The 24,214-nt window shown below is 36.2% G+C and overlaps 2 protein-coding genes across 15 annotated transcripts in view; one reads left to right on the top strand and one right to left on the bottom strand.

Moving 5' to 3' along the window:
- Window positions 1–23,906, bottom strand: part of SETDB2 (SET domain bifurcated histone lysine methyltransferase 2) — an 89,374-nt gene extending 65,468 nt beyond the window's left edge. For 2 of the 6 annotated variants that reach the window (XM_058685887.1, XM_058685850.1), the window contains exons 1-6: window positions 23,289–23,903; window positions 21,976–22,071; window positions 15,971–16,335; window positions 9,152–9,277; window positions 8,121–8,186; window positions 4,713–4,809 (exon numbers count right to left, since the gene is read on the bottom strand). In XM_058685887.1, the coding sequence (XP_058541870.1) occupies window positions 4,713–4,809; window positions 8,121–8,186; window positions 9,152–9,277; window positions 15,971–15,986 (305 nt within the window). In that variant the 5' untranslated portion in view covers window positions 15,987–16,335; window positions 21,976–22,071; window positions 23,289–23,903. Of the gene's footprint in view, window positions 1–4,712; window positions 4,810–8,120; window positions 8,187–9,151; window positions 9,278–15,970; window positions 16,336–21,975; window positions 22,072–23,288 lie in introns of all 6 variants that reach the window. The other 4 variants (XM_058685829.1, XM_058685862.1, XM_058685838.1 and 1 more) reach the window with 4 other exon arrangements.
- An 89-nt stretch (window positions 23,907–23,995) lies between these two features.
- CAB39L (calcium binding protein 39 like) overlaps window positions 23,996–24,214 on the top strand; it is a 131,446-nt gene continuing 131,227 nt past the window's right edge. For 5 of the 9 annotated variants that reach the window (XM_058685929.1, XM_058685950.1, XM_058685979.1 and 2 more), the window contains exon 1: window positions 24,021–24,127. The gene's annotated coding sequence lies outside the window, so the exon portion shown is untranslated. Of the gene's footprint in view, window positions 24,128–24,214 lie in introns of all 9 variants that reach the window. The other 4 variants (XM_058685986.1, XM_058685922.1, XM_058685963.1 and 1 more) reach the window with 3 other exon arrangements.

Genomic DNA, 24,214 nt, shown 5'->3' with positions numbered 1-24,214 from the left:
TTTAGGGGCATCTGGGTGGTTCAGTCGGTTAAACATCCGACTTCAGCTCAGGTCATGATCTTACAGTTCGTGGGTTCAAGCCCCGCATTGGGCTCTGTGCTGACAGCTCAGGGCCTGGAGTCTGCTTCAGATTCTGTGTCTCCCTCTCTCTCTACCTCTTGCCCGCTCACACTCTCTCTCTCTCAAAAATAAACATTAAAAACAAAAAAAAATTTTTTTAAAGTAAGGTTTTTAAAAGAACCTACAATCTCAGTGACCCATCTTCACATATCAGTGATTATCTTAAAATCTGAATCAGAATTCAAACAAGTCCCACACGTTGGATTTGATTCAGATGTCTTTTTGTCTCTAATCTTACAGCAGTGCCCCTCTCTCTTCATTTTATGACATTTATTTGTTGCAGTTGAGTAACTGTGTCATTTGTCCTGTAGCATTTCCCACATTCTAGAATTTGGTTGATGCTTCCCTTGTGGTGGTGTCATTTAACTCATCCCTCTATCCCTCTATTTGGTAAATCAGTAGTCAGTTTTAGAAGCTTGATTAGATTCAAGTTCAATTTAGGTGGGGGGGGGGCAGGGAGGACAGTGCTATAAATCTTTCACTTAATAGTTTAGTTATTCACTCATTAACATTATCTAGGTCAATGCTACTCAAGGTATGGTGGTGCCATCCTACAGTGGTTGGCTACCAATTCATAAGTACAAAAATATAAAGTTGTAAAAGTTTAGGAACTTTTACAGCAATTTAACACTGCTGCAACATTTCATTGTATTTTATGAGTATTCATTCTCAATAAATTTGAAGTTTAAAACAAAACAAAACAAAACACCTGTTCTTACCACAATTAGTTTAATAGCACTGGCCTAAGGTCACTGTTTCTTTGGGAAAGGGGGGGAAGTTGTAAAAATAACAATTTTCTAATTCTACCATTTCTACTGCATTTTTTGGCTGGAATTCTTTGATAAGGAAGAAATTTTCCTCATCAACTCTTGGGTTATCTGAAATACAGTTAATATAGGAAAGGCAGGATAAATGCTTGATTCTTTCTCTTCAATTACTAGTGCTCAGAATGGTGAGTTGTATCCTAGCAACTACCAAAGTGACTGATTTTTAAATTTTGTTTAATGTTTATTTATTTTTGAGAGAGAGAGAGAAAGAGAGAGCATGAGCAGGTGAAGGGCAGAGAGAGAGGGAGACAGAATCCGAAGCAAGTGCCAGGCTTCAAGCTGCCAGCACAGAGCCCAACGTGGGGCTTGAACTCATGAACTGTAAGACCATGACCTGAGCCGGAAGTCGAACATTTAACCAACTGAGCCACCCAGGCACCCCCAGTGACTTTTAAAATGTTATTTTTAAAATTTAAAATGGGTTTTTAAGTATTTAATGTGTTTAAATCAATCACAGTGATTATTCCTTTTGATATCCAAATTGTGCCATTTTTTGGTCAGTGGGAGCTCTTTCAAGTTTGCTCCTATCTTTCTAACACACTTGGTAGTCTTTGATAGCCTTCTTGCTTTCTGTCACAAGATGCCCCAGGTCTGGAGTTAGCCATTTCTCCAAAGGACTATGGTTCCACTTAATGAGCAATAACATTTAGAGACCACAATCATGGCACTAGGAGGTACACACATTTTAACCAATACAGGCTAACCAAACCGATTCTCAAAAAGGCCAGATCAATTTATACAGTATGAGTGTTGATCAATTGATTATTCTAAAAATTTTAACCGATTTGATAAATGAAAAACAGTACTTTATTACCTCCTTAATGTTTTTCTCTAGGAATAGAGAGATTGAACATAATTTCATGTTTACTGGTTTTTCCCTTATGGTTAACTGTCTGTTCATATGTTTTCTCCAATTTCCTATCAGGGGTTTGTTTGTTCATTCACTTATTCATTCTTCCATCAGATTTTTTGAGTGCCTGCTATGCACCAGGTGCTACAGAAGTAATGATGAAAAGCTCTGCGATCTCAAGGAGTTTACATTTTAGACAAAGAACTAAGTATATATAATAAAGTGTAAATAATGTAATGAGTAAATTGGTGATACATAATGTCATGGGAAGACATCTAATCTTTATTATTACTATGATTATTTTTTAGGATTCTCATTTTTAATTAATTTTTCCATGAATTGGGAGTCCAGTTTCATCTGGAATTTATTCTGATGTGCCATGAAGATCTAACTTAAATTTTCTAAATAATATCCAATTGTTCCAGAGTCATTTACTGTATAACAAGTCTTTCTTTTACTGGATGACTTCTGACTTACTGACTTAACAATACCCCACATTCTTACAAATACATAAAAATGTTATTTTTTTTCTATGCTTATTTGGTCTCTTGATGCAATTGTTAATTCTTCTACCAATGTGGTTTTTTTTTTCCTATAGGTTGACTCTTGATTTTGGCTCAGGTCATGATCTCAGTTTTGTGAATTAGAGCCTCTCAATGGGCTTTGCACTGACCTAGAGGAGCCTGCTTAGGATTCTCCCTCTCTCTCTCTCTCTCTCTCTCTCTCCCTGCCCCTACTTGCACTTGCTCTTGCTCTCTCTAAATAAATAAACTTAAACTAAATAAATAAATAAATAAATAAATAAAAGAATAAACCAACTCTTGCATTTATGTTTGAAATAAAAATTTTAATGAAATAAATAGAAAATGAGAGAGTTTTGGTGGTAATTTATATGAAAAAGAATCTTGTATTTTAGTGATTTAAAGTGATTGAACTTGTTTTTACAAGGTAATGAAATTTTGTAGATCAGAAGACCAGGATTTCTGGCTTTCTCTGAGAGTATTTTTTTTTTTTTAATTTTTTTTAACGTTTATTTATTTTTGAGACAGAGAGAGACAGAGCATGAACGGGGGAAGGGCAGAGAGAGAGGGACATAGAATCGGAAGCAGGCTCCAGGCTCTGAGCCATCAGCCAGAGCCCAACGCGGGGCTCGAACTCACAGACCGCGAGATCGTGACCTGAGCTGAAGTCGGATGCTTAACCCACCAAGCCACCCAGGCACCCCCTCTGAAAGTATTTTAAAATAAGTATCAAACGGGGCGCCTGGGTGGCTCAGTCGGTTGAGCATCCGACTTTAGCTCGGGTCATGATCTCACAGCTCATGAGTTCGAGCCCCGCATCAGGCTCTGTGCTGACAGCTCGGAGCCTGGAGCCTGCTTTGGATTCTGTGTCTCGCTCTCTCTCTGCCCCTAACCCACTCACATTCTATCTCTGTCTCTGTCAAAAATAAATAAACATTAAAAAATTTAAAAAATAAATAAGTATCAAACTGTAATGACATCTCTAGTATTTGCAAATGCAAATCATATGCAAAATAGTCAATCTGTAACACTCATAAACCCTAAAAAAACAACAAAAAGAATTCTAGGGGAGCCTGGGTGGCTCAGCTGGTTAAGTGTCCAACTTTTGATTTTGACTCAAGTCACAATCTCATGGTTTGTGAGAGTGAACTCTGCACCAGGTTCTGTGCTGGCAGGGCAGCCTGTTTGGAATTCTCTCTACCTCACTCCCTCCCTCTCTGCTCCTCCCCTGCTCATGCTCTGTCTTTCCCTCTCAAAATAAATAAGCATAAAAAAAAAAAAATTCTACACTGACAATTTTTTTTTTTTTTTGTCAATTTAATATGTAGCTGAAAAGACAAACAAAATAAGGCAATTAACTTAAGAACTTTCTTTATAAAGACACTTTTGTTTTTGAAATTGTTCCCTGGTGTAGCACAAAATACTTTCAGGAACTTCCTTTAAACTACTTCTTAAAGGTTTTAGTATAGGTGTTACCTCCTAAAAATAAAGATTATGTGTCACAATGTCAGATTTCCTTTCATACGATTCTACTTTATGCTAAGGAATCTTTACTGAAATGGTAAAAGGAGAAAGAAACAGTCAGAAAAATTTAGCCTATTCTCCCCTAAGTAATTTAGAGCCATTTAAGTATTTGAAAAGCTGAATTGGTACTGAAAGAAATACTGTTTGGAGCACCTGGGTGGCTCAGGTGGTTGAGCATCTGACTCTTGATTTCAACTCAGGTCATGATTTCATGGTTCATGTATCCCTCTCTTTCTCAAAATAAATAAACTTAAAAAAAAAATACTGTTACCCTCCACTTTAAAAGAAATAATCTAGGACTGCTGGTTCAGGCAGTAGTGCATGTGACTTTTGATCTCAGGGCTGAGTTTAAGCCCCACATTGGGAGTAGAGATTACTTAAAAATAAAATCCTTAAAAAAAAAAAAATACTCCAGGAAAAATAATTTTTTAGTTAAAAAAATTGCCAACTTGGTAGCTTTTAGTATATTAATAACATACACAAAGACACCTTTTTTTTTTTTTTTAAAGTAGGCTTCAGGTCCAACACGGGGCTTGAACTCTTGATCCTGAGATCAAGACATGAACTGAGATGATTCGAGTCAGATGCTCAACCAACTGAACCCCCGTGCCCCTATATACAAAGACATCTTAAGCTAAATTTTATTCAAAGACTTGATTACCTAGGGATATTAACAAGTAAATACCTTGTTAAGAGACTCATGAACCTTTATCCTACATAAAATACTAAAATTTATGACTTTTCAAGTTGATGGGAAAAATTTTTTTTATATATTTTATCTATTCTTATGTCAAATGATTAGAAAGAATAATTCTCTTTCTGGAAATGAAAGCATTGACAACATAAAAAAAATTTAACCTATATACATACAGAAATGTACAGTCTTCTGGAAAGGAGTCTTCATATGATGTAGAAGGCAATGAACCTGATTTGTTTTCCTGTTCATTCTGGATCACCGATGTATGATCTACATGAAAAAAATACAAACATGAGTATTAAGTATATCAAGTTAAGAATCATCTACTCTAATATCTAAATAATATCTTTATTGATTAGAGATACATGGCGCCCTTAAATCTGCAAACATGAAAATATCAAGATTAAATTAAAAAATCAGGTGTGAATATTTTCAAAAATATTGACAAAATAAGATATGATCAAGTAAAAGACTTAGGGTAGAAGATACTTCTACTGGAGAAAATCTAGTTTGCCCTGAACTTTATTTGAATTTTAATCAACCTTTAAGGTAAACATCGAGTATCCTTATTTCTGCCTGTATTTTATAGAAAAATAACATAGCTCGTACTATAAAAGGTCACAAAATGGAAAATTTATGTTATCTTTTGCTTTCTCATTGTTCCCACTGCTATCTATATTTTTGGAGGGTGGGGTATTTGGGTACCTCTTTTTGTACTTCCACTTGTCTTTTCATATTACTTAGTCTTTCCTGTATCTTTCTTCACTTAATTTCTTTTTATTTAAAAAAAATTTTTTTTAACATTGACTCATTTTTGAGACAGACAGAGTATGAGTGGGGGAGGGGCAGAGAGAGAGAGAGAGAGAGAGAGAGAGAGAGAGACAGATAGACAGACAAACAGACAGACAGACAGAATCCGATGCAGGTTACAGGCTCAGAGCTGTCAGCACAGAGCCCAACACAGGGCTTGAGTCCATGAACTGCAAGATCAGGACCTGAGCTTAAGCCGGATGCTTAACCAACTGAGCCACCCAGGTGCTCCTGCATTTAATTTCATCCTCTATCTTGTGTTTTTTCTACTTCATCTATATTTACTCTCTAACATGACTATAATAATAGAAGTAAGCTGTGTATTTAGTGAAAAAAGTTATGGATTCCCTGTTCTTATTTTGAAAAATGGTTATGTAGAAAATTCTATGTTTGGTTTAAAGATATTTTTTAAACATGTTTTTTCCTATGCATTGAGGACCTTTAAGAAAAAAAGGGATTCTCATCTTGCTTCAGGTTATTAACTTACATTGGTCTTTTACTGCAGATCAATCTTATTAAGAAGAAAAAGTTTGGGGCACCTGGGTGACTCAGTTGGTAAAGTGTCCAACTCTTGGTTTCAGCTCAGGTCATGAATTCACAGTTCATGGGCTCAAGTCCCTCATAGGGCTTTGTGCTGGCAGCAGGGAGCCTCCTTGGGATTCTCCCTCTCTCACTCTCTGCCTCTTCCTTGCTCACGCTCTCTCTCAAAATAAACAAACATTAAAAAAAAAAAAAAAAGGAAAAAACTTTAAGTAAATAAAAGAATAGTTTAAGTTATAACATGAGGCCACTACTTGGCTATCTGAAAAACAATTATCCCTCTTTAATTATCAAGATAAAGAAAGGTTTAAAATCTGATAGTTGAAAAGAGCTATAATACCTGATTAAAATTAAGTTTTACAATTTAAGCATTTCTGATTTTTCCCAACTAATTTCTTTGCATAAATCATAAAAATCCATACTAACAAATATGAATAGAATAAATGTATATAAACAATTAAAAATAAAACTTACTGAAACATGGAGATTTTATTTATTTTGAGAGAGAGAGAGAACAAACCAGCAAGGAGGGGCAGAGAGAGATGGGGACAGAGAATCTGAAGCGGGCTCTGTGTTAACAGCAGAAAACCTGATGCGGGGCTTGAACTCAAGTACCATGAGATCATGACCTGAGCCAAAATCAGATGCTTAACCAACTAAGCCACCCAGGAGCCCCCAAACGTGGAGATTTTAAAATTAATCATCAGATAAGGGAGGAAAGGGGAAATAATAACTCCTCTCAAGGAAACAGTATCCAATCTTTTGTTTGGGGACATAGCACATATCTACAGTTAGACACAAACAAAGAAAATAAAGGTAATCTGTGGTTTGGGACTCAAGTTGGATATGGGATACCTTGTTTTGACCTTAACATGAAGTCCTTTTGTCTTTCCCAGTTTCAATGTTTTTTAAAAAGTAAATACTAACATGAAACTTTATTACTAGAAAGTTTTTAATCTTTATTTTGCCAACAATGTCAATTACATAACTCCCCAATTCCTTACTTACAAATATTGCTCTATACCACTGGCAAATATATACTTTTGATAAATTCATTACATTTCAGAGGAACTATATAAAAATACAAAATTGTATAATTCAATATTTCTATTGATAAAATTATCACAAAAAAACCAAAACCCAATTTACTTTGTTAGTGAGAAATAAATTGTTTTAGAATTAGTTCCTCTTACCACCTCCTGCATTTAAAAGCCTCTTCTTGCAAAACTAGTGTGATCTCTCAAGTATGTTGATTCCAAGTGCTACTGAAAGATACTGAGTAAGGTTGTTTTCTTAAAGAAACTACTCTTGGGGTGCCTGGGTGGCTCAGTCGGTTAAGCCTCCGACTTCAGCTCAGGTCATGATCTTGCGGTTCATGGGTTCAAGCCCCGTGTCGGGCTCTGTGCTGACAGCTCAGAGCCTGGAGCCTGCTTCAGATTCTGTGTCTCCCTCTCTCTCTGACCCTCCCCCGTTCATGCTCTGTCTCTCTCTGTCTCAAAAATAAATAAACATAAAAAAAAAAAAAGAAACTACTCTTCTAAAACTATACATTAGCTACTGAAATTGAGAATACTTTTGAATAAGAAAAAGGTTTCTTTAAAATAGACTCATGATGCTAGGCTATATTTTCAGAGATTTAAAACCTTAAGACCCCAAATTATGTAAGTTAAATTATAATTTGTTAATAATATTTAGCAGCATTAAAATCCAGTAAAGTACCTTCTCAATATTTTAGGAAATTTGAGATAGACTAAGACTTATAGGAGAGTGATTCTGATAAAACAACTTTTTAATTTTATATTCCTAGTTCTGGTACAGTATCTTTGATCAATTCCTCCGAAACCTAATTTGTTTAGAGTCTGCAAGACTAATGGTCTAATAATCTAGAAATAAAAAAATTTTACACTAACTTATCTATGCCAGAATATACCTTTCTAGTATTGTTTTTCACACAAGGTGGGTTTACAGTAGTCTGGGGTCTTAGAATTTTTTGAAGAAGAGATACATTTGTTCATTTCCTAAGAGGCTTAGAAGAGTGTGCATTTCCTATCGCTGGATGGGTAGGACTTTTTATTTAATAGGGACACTGATTTATATAATTTACCAGTATAGGTCTTACATTTTATATTAAATTATCTTTAGGTAATCTCACATAATCTGAACTCAATTAAGCCTGCATCAAGTCAAGAAAATAACAGAATACTCAAAATTGGGATTATTAATGCACATACCCTTTATCAATGTTGAATTGTTACTTATGGTTGCTTCATTCACTAGAATCATTGCTTGGATGTATTCTGTTAAGGAAAGGAAAAATGCATGAAAACCAGCAGCAGCAGCATCATTTTCATTGTGCCAGCTACTGTGCTAAATAATTTATGTACTTTATCTTAATCTTCATTAACTCCTCTGAGAGATTCTTATGATTACCTGCATTAGAAACAGAAATTGAAGCTTAGGAGTTAAACTATTTATTCCAGGTCATTCAGCTAGGAGTTGTTAGAAATGGATTCAAAACTAGATATATCTGACTCATGAAGGAATGAGAAGGAACATTAAAATGAAAAACAGTGCTACTGTTTGGACAAGCAAACAAAAGATTAATGTCATAAAAACATCCACAAAGTATTAAGAAGAGTCCAAATGAAAATTTGCTTGAATATCTTATGTCCTGAAGGAAAGAAGTAAATTTCTACCTAAAAGTCTTCTGTTCTACAACCAACCAGGGTTGAAAACAAAGAAACAGAAAAAATACAAACTTGGCTGACAGAACTGACTGCTGAAATAGAAGGCAAGTTCTGATTAAAGCAGGCAAAATATCGTTACATGTACTTTCGCATTCTTAAAAAACATTAGGTGTCTCTGAGTAATGGGGTGGTGGATAATTTTTGTTATATTTTTCTATTGGTACTAAACGTTGTACAATGAGCAGATATTACTTTTGCAATACCCATCACCCCTCAAAAAGAGATATAAAGAGAAAGCAAAGATAAAATCTGGGGAAAACAAGGGAGCCTGACAGAAAAAGAGATAAACTCAGTAGCTAACATTCAAAGTAATCATTTTCACCCACTTTTACAAAATGTCTATGGCATATGGCAAAAGCATGTTTTTGTCGAAGCAGAGTACAAACACACACAAAGCAAACAGAACTGATAGGCTCTTAGATAACAAAAGAAACATAGTGGAAACAGCACTGTATTATACTGCCAGTGTGTAACATTTAACATTAAATGTATTAAAAGTTTTTTGTGCTTCATACCTTTATTTGTGGCAGACCCATCTTTAATCTTTTGTTTCAGTGATTGTAACACATTTTGCACTTGTTCAAAGATGGAGTCCACTTTTCCATCATCTTCCAGCTCCATCCAGAAAGTTTTTGCATCACCTATAATAAAAGTGAATAGCTTAAGAGCTCAATAAAAATAGACTGTAATTTCCCCAAGGCATGTGTTATAGAGAATCCACATGGTTTCTAAATAACGTCAAGATTTAATTGGTCTATTTTTTTCCTTGAGGAAAAAGATTTTTATCACTGTTTCTTTATAAAGAATAGCAAAGAATATGACCTAAATATCTTACTCATTTCTAACATAAAAATATGTTGAAAACTTTAATGGTACTATTTCTGGTGTCCCTGGAAAACAGAAGGAATGGCTTCATTCTAGGCTGGTGGTAGATGTATGTATAAGCATTTTAAAAGTTTCAGGGATATAACCTCCACTGAGTATGGAAATGGTTTTAGAATGAAACATCTCAAGAATTGGTGAAGTAACTAAATGTCTAACAATAACGTTTTTAAATGTCTTTTATAATTTTTAAATAATTATATGAAGCCAAAATAATGTTTATACTTTTTATAGATAGCTATATAGATGAACCAATATTTCATATGCCCAGCAAATGAACACCTTAGTCATAAATTCCTAGAGAGAAGTGCCTGGCTGGCTCAGTTGGTAGAGCATGCAACTCTTGATCATGGGGTTGTGAGTTCAAGCTGCATGTTGGGGGTAGAGTTTATATAAAAAAAAAATTTCCTAGAGGAAATAATTCTTTGAAAGCTGAACACAGAAATATGAGAAATACAATTAAACTGGCAAAAGCCAAATCTCACACCCACACCACGTTTAAAAGTAACAAAAATACCTAAAATGTTAAAATTTATTTGTTAAAATGTTAAATGTAAAAACATATAAAATGTTCAAAATTAACAGGGCCTTAAAGAACAGAGAGACATGATTATTGCACTTTAGAAAGGTCACTTGAGAAGCCATTAGGAGGATTAATAAGCAGAGAGCCTAGTAAGCTTACAAAAAATATATTTTCCTTAATAAAAATTAAACCTACATCTCTAGGTTCAGCAGTGGGGTGAGAAGAGTCATAAAGGCTTAGGCCTCATAGTCCCAAATCTCCCTGGCAAAGTCACCTTACCCAAAGGGGATCTCTGGCTAATTAGGGATGCTGCCACCATCGCAGTCTCAGAAGGGGTGTTGTTTCCCTGTTGACACTTTGGCCTGATGCCTCCAAGACCAAGCCTACTTTTAACTCCCCATAGGACAGCTGAGACAAGATTTTAAACAAATGCAATGTGAGAGGACACAAAGGATGAAGAAAGAGGTATTAGAGGCAGGAGAAGCCATGCCATGGAGAGCCTTTCACTTGAGTTTTATACAAAAGCCTATGGGAGCCACTCAAAAGGTTTAAGCATCTTATATGTGATTAGTTTCTTAAAAGGTCACTCAGGTGGCAGGGAAAAGAGGGAAGAGTCAAGAGTGATTTCTAAGTTTTTGACTTGGGCAACCATATGCACAGTAATAGTATTCATTGAGATAGGGAATAAAGACAGAAGACAAGTGAGAAATTTAAGTAGGGCAAGTACACTGGGTATACAGGCTCCAGAGTAAGATCTGGTCCAGTTATACAAATTCTGGAGTAAATGGTACACAAATGCTTGAGTAGATGTAATTAAGGACAATGTATACAATGAGGAGTTTTTTTTTTTTTAATGTTTACTTATATTTGAGAGAGACAGAGAGACAGAACACGAGTGGGGGAGGGGCAGAGAGAGAGGGAGACACAGAATCCGAAGCAGGCTGCAGGCTCTGAGTTGTCAGGACAGAGCCTGACATGCGGCTCAAACCCACAAACCGTGAGATCATGACCTGAGCTGAAGTCAGACGCTTAACTGACTGAGCCACCCAGGCGCCCAGAGAAGAGGATTTTCTATATATAAGGCATAAGTATAAGAAACAAGAATCAGGGAGATCAAGAAGGAGCAAGCAGGTGGAAGGAAAACCCAGGAGAATAGCATATCAGGAGTCAGTGGAAGAACAGAAGTGGTGATTAACAATCTGGGCTTTGGAGTTCAGATGCATTTGTGTTTGAATCCCAGCACTAGCAGCCATTAAGCTGTGTGACCACATCTATAAAATGGGAATAGTGATAGCATCTAGCTCACGGAGTTGATGTGCAGATAAGCATGTGGCCTTTATCGAGAAATTACTGTAATTTAACAGGGGACATAGTCTTAAGCACAAGAAATTAATCTCTACTTGTGGAACTTTAGATATCATTTAGCTAAGAGGGAAAAGTATCTTGTGAAGGACCTTCCCAGAATCCTTAAAATCATTTTTTCACTGAGAGATCACCAACAAAAATCACTGCTTTTAGACAAAACTATTCGTGAAAGCACTTAATTGGTTGTTACTATGTTTCTTTTCATGAATGAGTTAATACTCCACACTAGGGATTTATCTTTATCTGAGGTGGACATCTAGACGGAAAGGATTTTGAAAGATACTTAGAAATAGCTTCTAGTAGCATTATAATCTTCTGGAATCATCTACAACTCTCACCTGGCCTGAGAAAGCCAGCAGCATCACTGCTTAGTGATGTTGAAAAGACCACAATTAGGATTCATCTGAATTTGTTTTCCAGTGACTATCATTTAAAACTGTGTTCAAAATGTCAATTCATGATACCAAGTTATTCTGATAGGAAATACTTAAAACAAATTATCTGAAAAGTGAACAGGGTACATTATTAGTTTTAGAACGGATTAATGGACACTGGAAATAGAATTTAAGAAAATAAAGCCAATCAGAAAATACTGAAACTGTCTGCTTGTATAATAAACGAAAGTAATTTAGAAATTCATATTTATTTATTCTGGGTTTTTGATATTGTTCTTTATGGTATCATTATTTCATATGGCTAGTTTTAATTCTCATTTAAATGGTTCTTATTCCTCATGTCTTCCCTCTTGATCATTTTTGTCTTCTCAGTATGGGAATTTTTAACCACAGTAATATTAAGAAAAAAAAGGTAACTGGTTTATCTGAAAAATGAGATTAACAGATCCAGTTAATAACTTTTTTGAAGAGGCTAAATGAATATCACATGGAGAAATAATTGAGTCATTTCATTTCAACTGTATGCCATCTAGATGTTTACCACAATGTAAATAATTTTGGTTTCTTGCTCCTTTTCTTTGTACTGTATGTATGTTTGAGATTATAATCTAATACTGTAAATATTTCAGTATATTGCACTAGAAAACACGAGGAATAAATCCTTGAATTGAAAATCAAATCAGTATACTAATATTGCTACTTGCCTATAGAAATGAAGAATACCATCTCATTATTCTACTGTTTGTCCTAACTTGCTCCCTTAGCTAGATATGACTATTGCAGGGACATAATCACTAAGTGGGAAGTATAGTTGCTTTGGAAAGAAGAAAGACAAATTATATACTTACATTATATTGTGTCTCTCAATCTCCCTTGACATACACTGTCTATGTAAAAAGGCAATACTCAAGAATCACAGCTAGATGAGTTATTTGCTAGACACCTGTTTTTGGAGTACTAACGAAGTACACTGATAATAGGATATATATATATACACACACACACACACACATATACATATATATATATCCATCCCTACACACACACACACACACATATATCCCTGGAGGTGCTTCAGGGCATTGGTCTAGAGGATCTCTATGATGTCTCTGAGTCTGTGATTAGCAAAGTGTGATCTATGAGCCCTTGGGGTCCCCAAATCCTTTCAGAGAATATGCTAGGTCAAATTATTTTAATAGTAATACTAAGACATTATTTGCTCTTGGTCGGCCGCTTAACCAACTGAGCTACCCAGGCACCTCTGCAAGTACACTTTTTAATTTAGAGATTTTTAAGTATCTTGTAGATGAAGTGCATACACTTACCCATTCTTTTTCAGACACTTCATGGCTTAAATTTTAGAGTCAGTTTAGAGTTCCCCATACTGGCGTTTTCTTTTCTTTCCTTTTTTTTTTTTTTTTTTAAGTTTATTTGTTTTGAGAGAAAGAAGGGTGCAAGCATGGGAGGGGCAGAGAGAGAGAGAGAGAGGGAGAGAGAGAATCCCAAGCATGCTTCGTGCCATTGGCATGAGCTTGAAGCGGGGCTGGACCTCATGAACCCTGAGATCACGACCTGAGCCGAAACCAAGAGATGACACTTAACTGACTGAGCTACCCGAGCACCCATGGAGCTTTATTTTCAAGTTGTGTTGAATATGTATATGAATTTTTATAACGTTGGCATTATTCCATTGAATCTTACAGTTAATCTTATTATATCTATTTATTGATATAGAATATTTACTTATATATTCTACAATGCTTTTCAATGGAGTTTTAAAGGATTTAAGGAGTTGGGGCACCTGCGTGGCCCAGCCAGTTGAGCATCTGCCTTCAGCTCAGGTCATGATCTCATGGTCTGTGGGTTCAAGCCCCATGTTAGGCTCTGTGTTGACAGCTCAGAGCCCAGAGCCTGCTTTGGATTCTGTGTCTCCCTCTCTCTCTGCCCCTCCCCACTCCCACTCTGTCTCTATCAAAAATGAATAGATGTTAAAAATTTAATGAATAAAAAAAAGACATTATTTGCTCTCTTTTTTTTTCTAGAATGACTTTAACTGATGGTACAAAAGCATTGGTGAGTAAAAGTCAGTATGTCTTAGCATGAATCAAGGGGATGGCACCAAGCTACCAGTAAATTTTCTAGTATAGTACCAGTATATTTTTCACCATCAATTTCACTTAAGAATATCCTTAATAAAGCAATATAAATGGTTACCACAGTACAATGGCTGTCTCAAGCAAAAGCACTAGTGAGACTGTTTGAATTACAGGCCAAACCAGCTAATTTTTTTCATGGAAAACTATTTTTACTTAAAAGTACTAATAAAAATTATAGTATTTTTATTTTTATTTTTTTTTAAATTTTTTTCCAACGTTTTTTTATTTATTTTTGGGACAGAGAGAGACAGAGCATGAACGGGGGAGGGGCAGAGAGAGAGGGAGACACAGAATCGGAAACAGGCTCCAGGCTCCGAGCCATCAGCCCAGAGCCTGACGCGGGGCTCGAACTCACGGACCGCGAGATCGTGACCTGGCTGAAGTCGGACGCTTAACCGACTGCGCCACCCAGGCGCCCCAATTACAGTATTTTTAGACTTGGGTGTTTAACACACATTTTCTTGAAAAAAAAAAAAAAAAAAAAAAAAAAAAAAGTGAGCCTACCAGCTGAAGTTCAATATTGACAGCATTTGTTGCTAATGATAAAATTCACACTACCAAGTTAAAATTGGAAATTTGTAAACTTTACATGTGCCCTGGTAAGCCTGATAGCTTCTCAATAATTAATCACTTTTCAAGGAAATGGGTAGCAATATTAACAAATGTGATTTTTTTAATATTGTATGATGAAATGTGTCAATATCTGGAAAATCTGCATGATTCATTGAACCAATATTTTCCAAGTGGCCAATGCATATTATATCATCATAAAACACCTATTCAACGTGCAATAGATTTTCTGTAACAGAGTGTTAAAAAACTCACAGATATGTGTTCAAATTTCACACTACAACTGACCTGGAAGGAGTAACTACTTGTTGAGTTTTATAGTTGTATCCAAAAAAAAGTCCACAATTAGCTGAAAGGCTATTAATACTCTTCCTTTTTTCAACTTTTTGTCTGTGTGAAGTTTCATTTTCTTTATACATTTCAACCAAAGCAACATATCACAATAGACTGAATGCAGAAGTACCTGTGACTTTATACTGATATAAATAAATGACTGAATAAATACATAAATGGGAGAAAGGAGCTAAATCTCCCTTGGAGAAGAATTCCCAATAATTAATGTAGATATTCCATTCTCAAAGATGGGGAGCATAATCCCCATTCCTTGAATATGAACTATATATGGGGATTTCCTATCAAAAGTACAGCAGGGAAGCAAAGGGAGAGAAAAAAGTAATTTACAGCGGAGAAACATAACACTATGTCTGACATAACACTATGTCAGCCAGGTGATCAAGCTCAGTATCAATAAGAGAGAAAGCATGTTGATATCATGTACTCTTGGCATAATGTGGTAAAAATGGCACTTTACCACTATGGTCTTCTTCCCAAAACTCGTAACCCCAGTCTAATCATGAGAAAAATAAATAAAACAATAATTCCAATAGAGGGGTATCCTACAAAATACTTAGATACAAAATACTACAAAATAAAAAACAAGTCTGAGCAACTGTTATATCTAAGAGGGCCCTATGGAGATATGACAAGTAAATACAATGTGGGATACTGGAACAGAAAAAGACATCAAGTAAGAACTAAGGAAATATGAATAAACTATGGACCTCAGTTAATAATAATGGTTCATTAATTGTAACAAATGTACCAGACAAAAATAAGATGTTAATCATCAGTAAAAGTGGATGTAGAAGATATGGGAACTTTCTGTACTATCCTCTCAATTTTTCTTTAAAAAGTAAATCTAAAAGTGTTCTAAAAAGTAAAGAATAATTTTACAAAAGTACATTAAAGAACTGACTTAGCTTTACAGATACACAATTAATTATCAACTATCAAAATGTTGGCTACATGAGAATAAGTCCTAAATTCCTTCAAATGTAGAACCGTCACTTGCAGTGAAAAACCTTGAAAATTCCACAATTTGGCTAAATTAAGTAGTCTACATACTTTTAAACATAACGTTTAACAATGGTTTTCCAAACGTACCATTTTTTTCTCCCATCTTTTGGTGTTGTTTATAAACAAAAGTCTTCAAAATTAACTTTATCAATGGACTGAAATCACTTTGATAGGAGAATATAACTGGAATCCAACTGTGGTATCTATGAAATTTGTAGTTCTCAGAGAAAACACATCATTATGGCATTCTAAGCCCAATGTTCTTGGATACTTGAATTTTCAAATGTAACTGTGGTTGAAGAAACTTTGAAAAATGACCGCTAGTCCAACCTGATGACAAGTCCATGCAATTTCATCAAGCAAGTATTTATAGTCATATCAGATCATTGACAATATCTTTTTTAAAAACAAAAACCAACTCCATCTTTTGGTCCATGGATGCATGAAACATTCTGTAAAGAAAACAACAAAGATTGGTATATATTTGTAAAGAATAAAATATATATAAGAAAAAAAAGACTGTTATAATAATGCCTGTATCTTTTAAAATAGCATAAACTATTATAGAAACAAGAATACATATTAACTGGAAAAATGTGTAAAATATCAAAATTATGAAATTACAGAGAAATCAAGTACCACCCATATTTAAAATACTGTCAGTTAACATAAACTATCCCCATTTTTTTACTTAACTTTTAACTTTTTTTTAAATGTTTATTTATTATTGAGAGACAGAGAGACAGAGCATAAGCATGGGAGGGGCAGAGACAGGAGACAGGAGACAGGAGACAGGAGAATCAGAAGCAGGCTCCAGGCTCTGAGCTGTCAGCACAGAGCCCGACACAGGGCTTGAACTCATAAACCACGAGATTGTGACTGGAGCCAAAGTCGGACACTTAACCAACTGAGCCACCCAGGTGCCCCATTTACTTTTTTAACTTTTTAAATTTTTAATAAATACTTTATAAAAACTTTTAAAATGGGGATAATAGCGCTAATTACCTCAAAGGCATGTTGTGAGGATAAGAGTTACTTAGAATGGTGCCTGGCACATACAAAGGACTCAATAAACACTAGCAATTATTATTATTCTTTCAGTATATATACTTTAAAAATAAATTTTGGATTTTAGTGTATACAATTTCTTAATAACCTTCTACTGGTAACATATCTTGCACTTTTCCCCCTCGTTAATATTTTTCTATAATATGACTTTTAAGTGGCTGTATAATGTACTTTGGTCAATAAACCACATATTATAGTACACTCAAAACTTTTAGTAATTAAATTTTAATAAATTATTAATTAGTACTGTAAATAAACCTCTATATTGGGGATTTAGATTATTCCCATTTTTTCAAAATGATAAATGCTGAAATATACTTTATGCATATCTCTGATTATTTCCTCAAGGAATACACTTAGAGATGGAACTAATAGGTCAAAAAGCGATCAATAATTCTCAGTCTCAAGATATTAATCAACATATGATAAATTCTGCTCCCACTCCCACACCAAACCCAAATGTCAGATTTTTTAAAATTAAAAAATATAGTCATGCTAAAGACAAAGAGGGAATTTTCTATAGACCAAGTCTGTGAGACCTCCCTAGGGAAAAGAAACAGATGGGAAGCTGAAGAGATAATGCCAACCACCATCGTAACACAGCAAATCCTCTCAGAGAAGATGAATGCACAACTCAGAGTCATCAAATACCCAAGGAAAGCTACACCATCAAAAAGAGACTTAACCAGCTCACCGAAAGATGGGCTTATCGTCAAGAGGAAAACAGAGCATCCTGAAAATAATTTTAAAACAAATGCTATTAAGGCACCTGGGTGACTCAGTTTGTTAAGCATCATGATCTCATGGCTTGGGAGTTTGAGCCCCACTTCGGGTTCTGTGCAAACAGCTAAGAGCTTGGAACCTGCTTCAGATTCTGTCTTGGTGTCTGTCTCTCTCTCTCTCTCTCAAAAATAAACATTAAAGGGGCACCTGGGAGGCTCAGTAAGTCAGTTGAGCGTCTGACTTCAGCTCAGGTCATGATCTCGTAGTTCTTGAGTTAAAGCCCTGCATCTGGCTCTGTGCTGACAGCTCAGAGCCTAGAGCCTGGAGCCTGCTTCAGATTCTGTGTCTCCCTCTCTCACTGCCCTTCCCCTGCTCACACTCTTTCTCTCTCAAAAATAAACACAAAACAACTTTTTAAAAAATGTTAAAAAAATTAAATGTTATTGCATTTAATGTCCTCAAAGAGCTAAAGAAGGAAATCTCATCCATGAAATAACACAATTTTGAAAAATAACCAATTAGGTATCTTGGATATAAAAATAGTTGTTGAATAAACTCAATAGATAATTGAATAACAGCATAAACTCAGATGAAGAGCCAGTAGTAAGCTGGAAGACTGAGTTGAGTAATTCACTCAGAACGCAGAGGAAATAAGAGGAATAAAACAGAGAGAATGAAGAAAAGGCAATAATGACCAAGAATTTCTCAAAACTGGAAAACATATAAGCTCACTAAGGGTCCACTGGGTACCAAGCAGGATAAAATACACACTACTAGACAAACTGTGGATAAACTTTGAAATATCAAGAATAAAGACAAAGTCTTAGAAGCTTCCAGAAAATCTAGATTATCTAAAAGAAACACTTATCATACTGGTAATCAGACTTCTTACCAGAAATGTCAGAGGCAGTAAGTTAAGGCAAAATAAGTCTGAGCCCAGAATGCCATTTCACCCAAGCTATACTTCAACAGAGAAGGTTAAAAAAAGAGACTTTTATAGACATTAAAAAAGCCAAATAGAGACTCTCTGAAAGAAATAAAGAAGTACCATAGTTGATTAAAAAAACTAACCTACACTGAGGTATAAGAAGCAATAATTAGCAAATGACTAAAACACATTAATGCTAAAGACAGATTAAAAATGGGTTTTAATAATAAGTGAAACAAAAATGATAGAAATAGCCATAGGAAGTTGTATTCTTTTATAGAAGGGGGGTGGGAGGGGATGACTGCAAAAGTAGAGAAAGTAAAGTAGAAGCATGTCAAGTTCTTCTTCATAGGGAGAATATTAATACTAATTAAATTTGGATCTTGTTAGGAAAATATAAATTTAAGAACTATGCTGAAAATATAAAGGTAATATATATATATTTTTAAATAAATTCAAGATGGGTCAAAGAATTTAAATAAAAAATTTTTTTAATGTTTATTTACTTTTGAGAGTGTGCGCGCGCGCGCGTGTGAGTGTGTGTGTGTGTAAGCAGGGCAGGGGCAGACAGAGAGGGAGACACAGAATTTGAAGCAGGCTTCAGGCTCTGAGCTGGCAGCACAGAGCCCAATGCGGGGCTCGAACTCACAAACTGCAAGATCATGACCTGAGTCTAAGTTGGGCGCTCAACTGAGCCACCCAGGCACCCCTAGAGGTAATAATATATTTTAAAAAACATGTAGAACATAGAAAACTTGGGGCCAACCTCAATTAGAAAATGGAAATGGGAGGGGCGCCTGGGTGGCTCAGTTGGTTGAGCATCCAACTTCAGCTCAGGTCATGATCTCATGATTCATGGGTTTGAGCCCCACGTTGGTCTCTGTGCTGACAGCTCAGAGCCTGGAGCCTGTTTCAGATTCTGTGTCTCCTTCTCTCTCTGCCCCTTCCTGGCTCTCCCTCTCTCTCTCAAAAATAGACAAACATTAAAAAAAAAAAAAAAAAAAAAAAAAGAAATGGAGGGGCACCTGGGTGGCTCAGTTGGTTAAGCGTCTGACTTCAGCTCGGGTCATGATCTCCCAGTTTGTGGGTTCGAGTCCCACATCTGGCTCTGTGCAAATAGCTCAGAGCCTGGAGCCTGCTTCAGATTCTGTGTCTCCCTCTCTCTCCTCCTCCCCCACTCACGTGCGCTCTCTCAAAAATAAACATTAAAAAAATTTTTTTTAAATAGAAATGGAAAAATAAGATACAAAAGATACAAAGAGAAGTACGGTAAATAAGAGGACAAGAAAAAGGCCAAATTGTTAATCACAAAAAAGGTGACTGTGTTAATCTTACTTACTAAAGGACTCTCAAACTGGATTGCAAGCAAAGCCTAGTTATGATATTTTAAAATAAGAGACCCACTTAAATTACACAAAATGTCATCAAAAGCTTGAAATAACACTATGTGAAAAAAGATATACCAGCAAATTTAAGAAATATTCGTATCAAACAAAATAGAATTTAATATGAAAACCAATAGAAGAGACAAAGATAAATATTTTACACTGACAGAACAATTCACACGTGTATCTAACTGAAATTACTGACTTAATACCAAATAGGCTCAAGAAGCAGAAATCCCAGCAGTTAGAGGCAAAAGTATAAAAAAGCTAAAACAACAGTGAAAGATCTTACCAGAGCTACACACCACGTATTTCCACCTCATCTCCATTATACCAGGTCTGTTAAGTTTTATAGATGTATTCTACAAAACTTTCAAGGAATGAATAATTTCTATCATATACGAACTGTTCCAGGGCAGGAAATATATGGGAAGCCACTTAACTTTTTTTTTTTTTTTTTTTTTAACATTAGTATAACCTTGGCATGTAAGAAATTCAAGGTCAAAAGCACTTAGGGGTATAGAAGCAAATATAGTTAAGTAAAAATATACCCAGTAAAGTATATTACCAAAATAAAATTTATCCTAGGAATACCTAAAAAGTTTAACATTGGAAAGTTTATCAATGTAAATTCCTACATTATCATATGAATGGAAAAACCAACATCTGAGATGCAGAAAACAAAACAATTCAATGAAAGTCAGCAACTATTCTGGAGGCTGGGAGATGGGGGACTCTTAGCAAACTACCAATAAAAGAGAACTTCTTTAGGCCGATAAATACTCTCTACTAAAACCTAGCAAGGAACATCATACTTAATGATGAAACCTTAGAAGCATTTTTATTAAAGTTAGGCACAAGGATGAGGACACTTGCCACCACTGCTCTTATTCACTATTGTACTGATGTCTGTGACAAATGCATAAGATAAAAAAAACACCTAAAGATTTTAAAGGAAAACAAGATCTACCTGTAGAATAAACAAAAACAAAATAAAGTTAAAAGACAAGGAAAGAGCTGAGAGAAAAGACTTGTAATCTATTTTAACAATAGTAACAAAAAGGGTACATAGCCAGAGACATTGAAGAAAATTTTATTTATTTTTTTAATGTTATTTATTTTTGAGAGAGAGAGAGAGTGTGTGAGAAGGCAAGTGGCAGAGAGAGAGGGAGACACAATCCAAAGCAGGCTCCAGGCCCTGAGCTGGTCAGCACAGAGCCTGACGCAGGGCTCAAGCTCATGAACCGTGAGATCATGACCTGAGCCAAAGTCGGAAGCTTAGCCGACTAAGCCACTCAGGTGCTCTGACACCGAAGAAATTTTTAAAAATTGTATAGGATACATGGTATCTAGGACACATAAAAAACTCTTTAAGCCATTAAGAAAAAGATGAGTCAACAGAAAAATGAGTAATTTTTAAAATAAATTATAGAAATTTACATAAATTATAGGTGAATAAACATGAATAGATACTGCAACCTTACTTAGTAATCAGAGAATGAAAACTTTTTTTAAAAATTGATTATTAATTTCACTCATCACATGGACAAAGACAGTATCTTGTGTTGTTCTAAAAAAAATTTTTTTTAATGTTTATTTTTGAGAGAGAGTGAGAAAAAGAGATGGACAGAGTATGACCAGGGAAGGGGCAGAGAGAAAGAACAGAATCAGAAGCAGGCTCCAGGTTCTGAGCTGTCATCAGCACAGAGCCTGATGAGGGCCTCGAACCCACGAACCCTGAGATCATGACCTTAGCAAAAGTCACTCAACCGACTGAGCCACCCCGGCACCCCATCGTGTTGGTCTAGACTGTAGGAAAATTGAACTTTCAAAACCTTTTTTGGGATGTGTAAATTAGTAGAGGTATTTTGAAGACAAATTTGTCAAGACCAATTAAAATTAAAAATGTTCATAACTTAAAACCAAGCAATCCCACTTTTAGGTATATATCCTTGAGAAATAGCACATGTACACAAGATAATACATACCAGGATTTCCCTGCAGCATTGTCTATAAGGTGAAAAACTGGGAACAACCAATGTCCATCAAAAAGAGAATGGCAAATAAAATGTGCTATATAGTACCTATCAAACAAGATATGACTTAATATAAAAAAACCAGTAAGAGACAAAAATAAATATTTTACATTAACAGAACAATTCAGCCATACACTAAAACACTACCCAGCATGCATAAAAAATGAGGCATAAATTATAAGCTATAAATAACGTGTATAGACTTCAAAAACACTGTCAAATGAATAAAGCTACAAAATGATAGAGTATGCCACTATCACCATTTTTGAAAAACTACAAATGCATACATGAACGTATAGAGAATATTAAGTATAAAAAAAGACTTGAAGGCTCTGCACCAAAGTGTTTAGTATGGGGTAGTGAAGGGAAACTCAGGGATTGTGCTATCTGTAAGGTTCTAATTTTGCAAACGGAGAATGTTAATAGTGTACTTAATGTAAAACTTAAGTATTAAAAGTCCGTTTTACAGGCTTTTGGAGCACACTGCCAAACTCCTCTCTAAAAAGGTTCTACCAACTCCTATTTCCACCTACAGTACACAAGCAGACTAATAGTTTTTTAAAGAAAAGCCAAATAAAAAATGTTGAAAAAAAAAAAATTAAAAAAAAAAAAGAAAAGCTCTCACCGCTGTTGTTCATACCTTGTGAAATTTTAAAAATTACTGAACAGTAAAAAGCATGTTTAGTGAAGAAAATTTGCAAAATATCGAACATAAAGAAGAAAAGTTAAATCACTCTATTTTGCTTCAACTTATGGTTGCCTTGGTTTTGAAAAACAGGCTGTTTATGAAACTGTGACCATTTCTCTATTTCTCATTTCTTAATTATGATGACAGTAATAAAGTTTATTGAGTATAAACCATGTGTCAGGCACACTTCTACATACTTGACTTAATCTGCATAACAATCAGGAGAGAAAACCAGCATGCACGTTTTTGAAGAGGATGCTAAAGTGTGTCACACGGTGACAGCGACAAAAAATAAGGAACTAGGCAGGATGATTTCAGAGCCTGTTTTTTTTTTGTTTGTTTGTTTGATTATTCCACTCTACCTTTTGGAAGTTACCTCTTGGCCTCATACAGAACTCACTGCAGGTTTCCACATAATGAGGAGCACAGTTCATTAGCCACTGTTCCTTATTTTACTTAATGGGTAATTACTTATTGGGTTGTGGTTGATGAGAGTCAGGTGCCTTTAGGATCTGATCTCAATTACGTGATCTTGGACAACTGATTTCTACTTATTTAGGGCTCGTGTAAGTCTTACCTGTGAAATGGGTCAGTGGTTAAACCTTCATATTCTGCTTCTGGATTTTATACTGCAGTCCGTTTTTCTGCAGTCCCTTTTACAGCCTCTGGTTCCCAGCTGCTTAGGAGTCACCTCACATTAAGGTGTGCACTCGGAAACAGAAACTGAAATGGGGGTTGAGAACTCAAAATGCCCGCGGTCCCTCCTACAGCCTGGGACTGCAGGTGGGTAAAAGAAAAAAGGAGGTTGCAAGGGCTGGGGTCCACTCGGCCGAGGGTTCCGCCGCGTTCCCAGGTCTCAGGCCAAAGGAGCTGTCAGGGGGCCACCCAAGGCCGTGCCTCGGCTCCACTGGCTCCACTGCTTTATTCCGCCCGCCAGACCTGAAGGCTGCGCTGGGCCCGCTCCGTTGGCGAGGCTGGGTTTCCCCGCGGGTCAGGCTCTTCGCCGACTCCACGCCACCAAATCCCACGACCCCAGATGCTCCCAAGCCAGGAAGTACTTCACCATTTACTAGACCTCACCTCTGCAACAACTGTCCCGCCTCGCCTCAGGCGGGGAAGGAGGACCGCCCAATCTCTTTCGTCCAGGCCTTCCTAACGCTAATCCTAAAAGGGAGGAGTCGTTCACCGAAAGCTCCCCCTACTCGGCCAGGAGCCCATTGGTTGGACACCCTACTGGGTCCACACCTCTGAGGATCCCCGCGCTTATCGCCGGCAGCGCGGCGGCGCCGAATCGCGCCGCCTCCCGATTGGCTGTCAGTGCTCTCGGCTTGTCTCGCGCTCTCTGGCTGGGCCAATGGGGATATCTGCAGTCGAGAGGCCAGCATCGTTGGAGTGGTGGCGCAGCTGTTTCCTCCGGTAGGTGTTCCGCTGCCATCTTGTGTGTGGCTAGGACTGGGCTTCTTGGAGGTTGGAAACTTACTTAGCGGCTCCAGGTGTGGAGGG

The sequence above is a fragment of the Neofelis nebulosa genome, chromosome 1 (genome assembly GCF_028018385.1).
Source record: "Neofelis nebulosa isolate mNeoNeb1 chromosome 1, mNeoNeb1.pri, whole genome shotgun sequence".
NCBI classification, from domain to species: Eukaryota; Metazoa; Chordata; class Mammalia; order Carnivora; family Felidae; genus Neofelis; species Neofelis nebulosa.
This window is presented reverse-complemented; position numbering and strand designations above follow the sequence as displayed.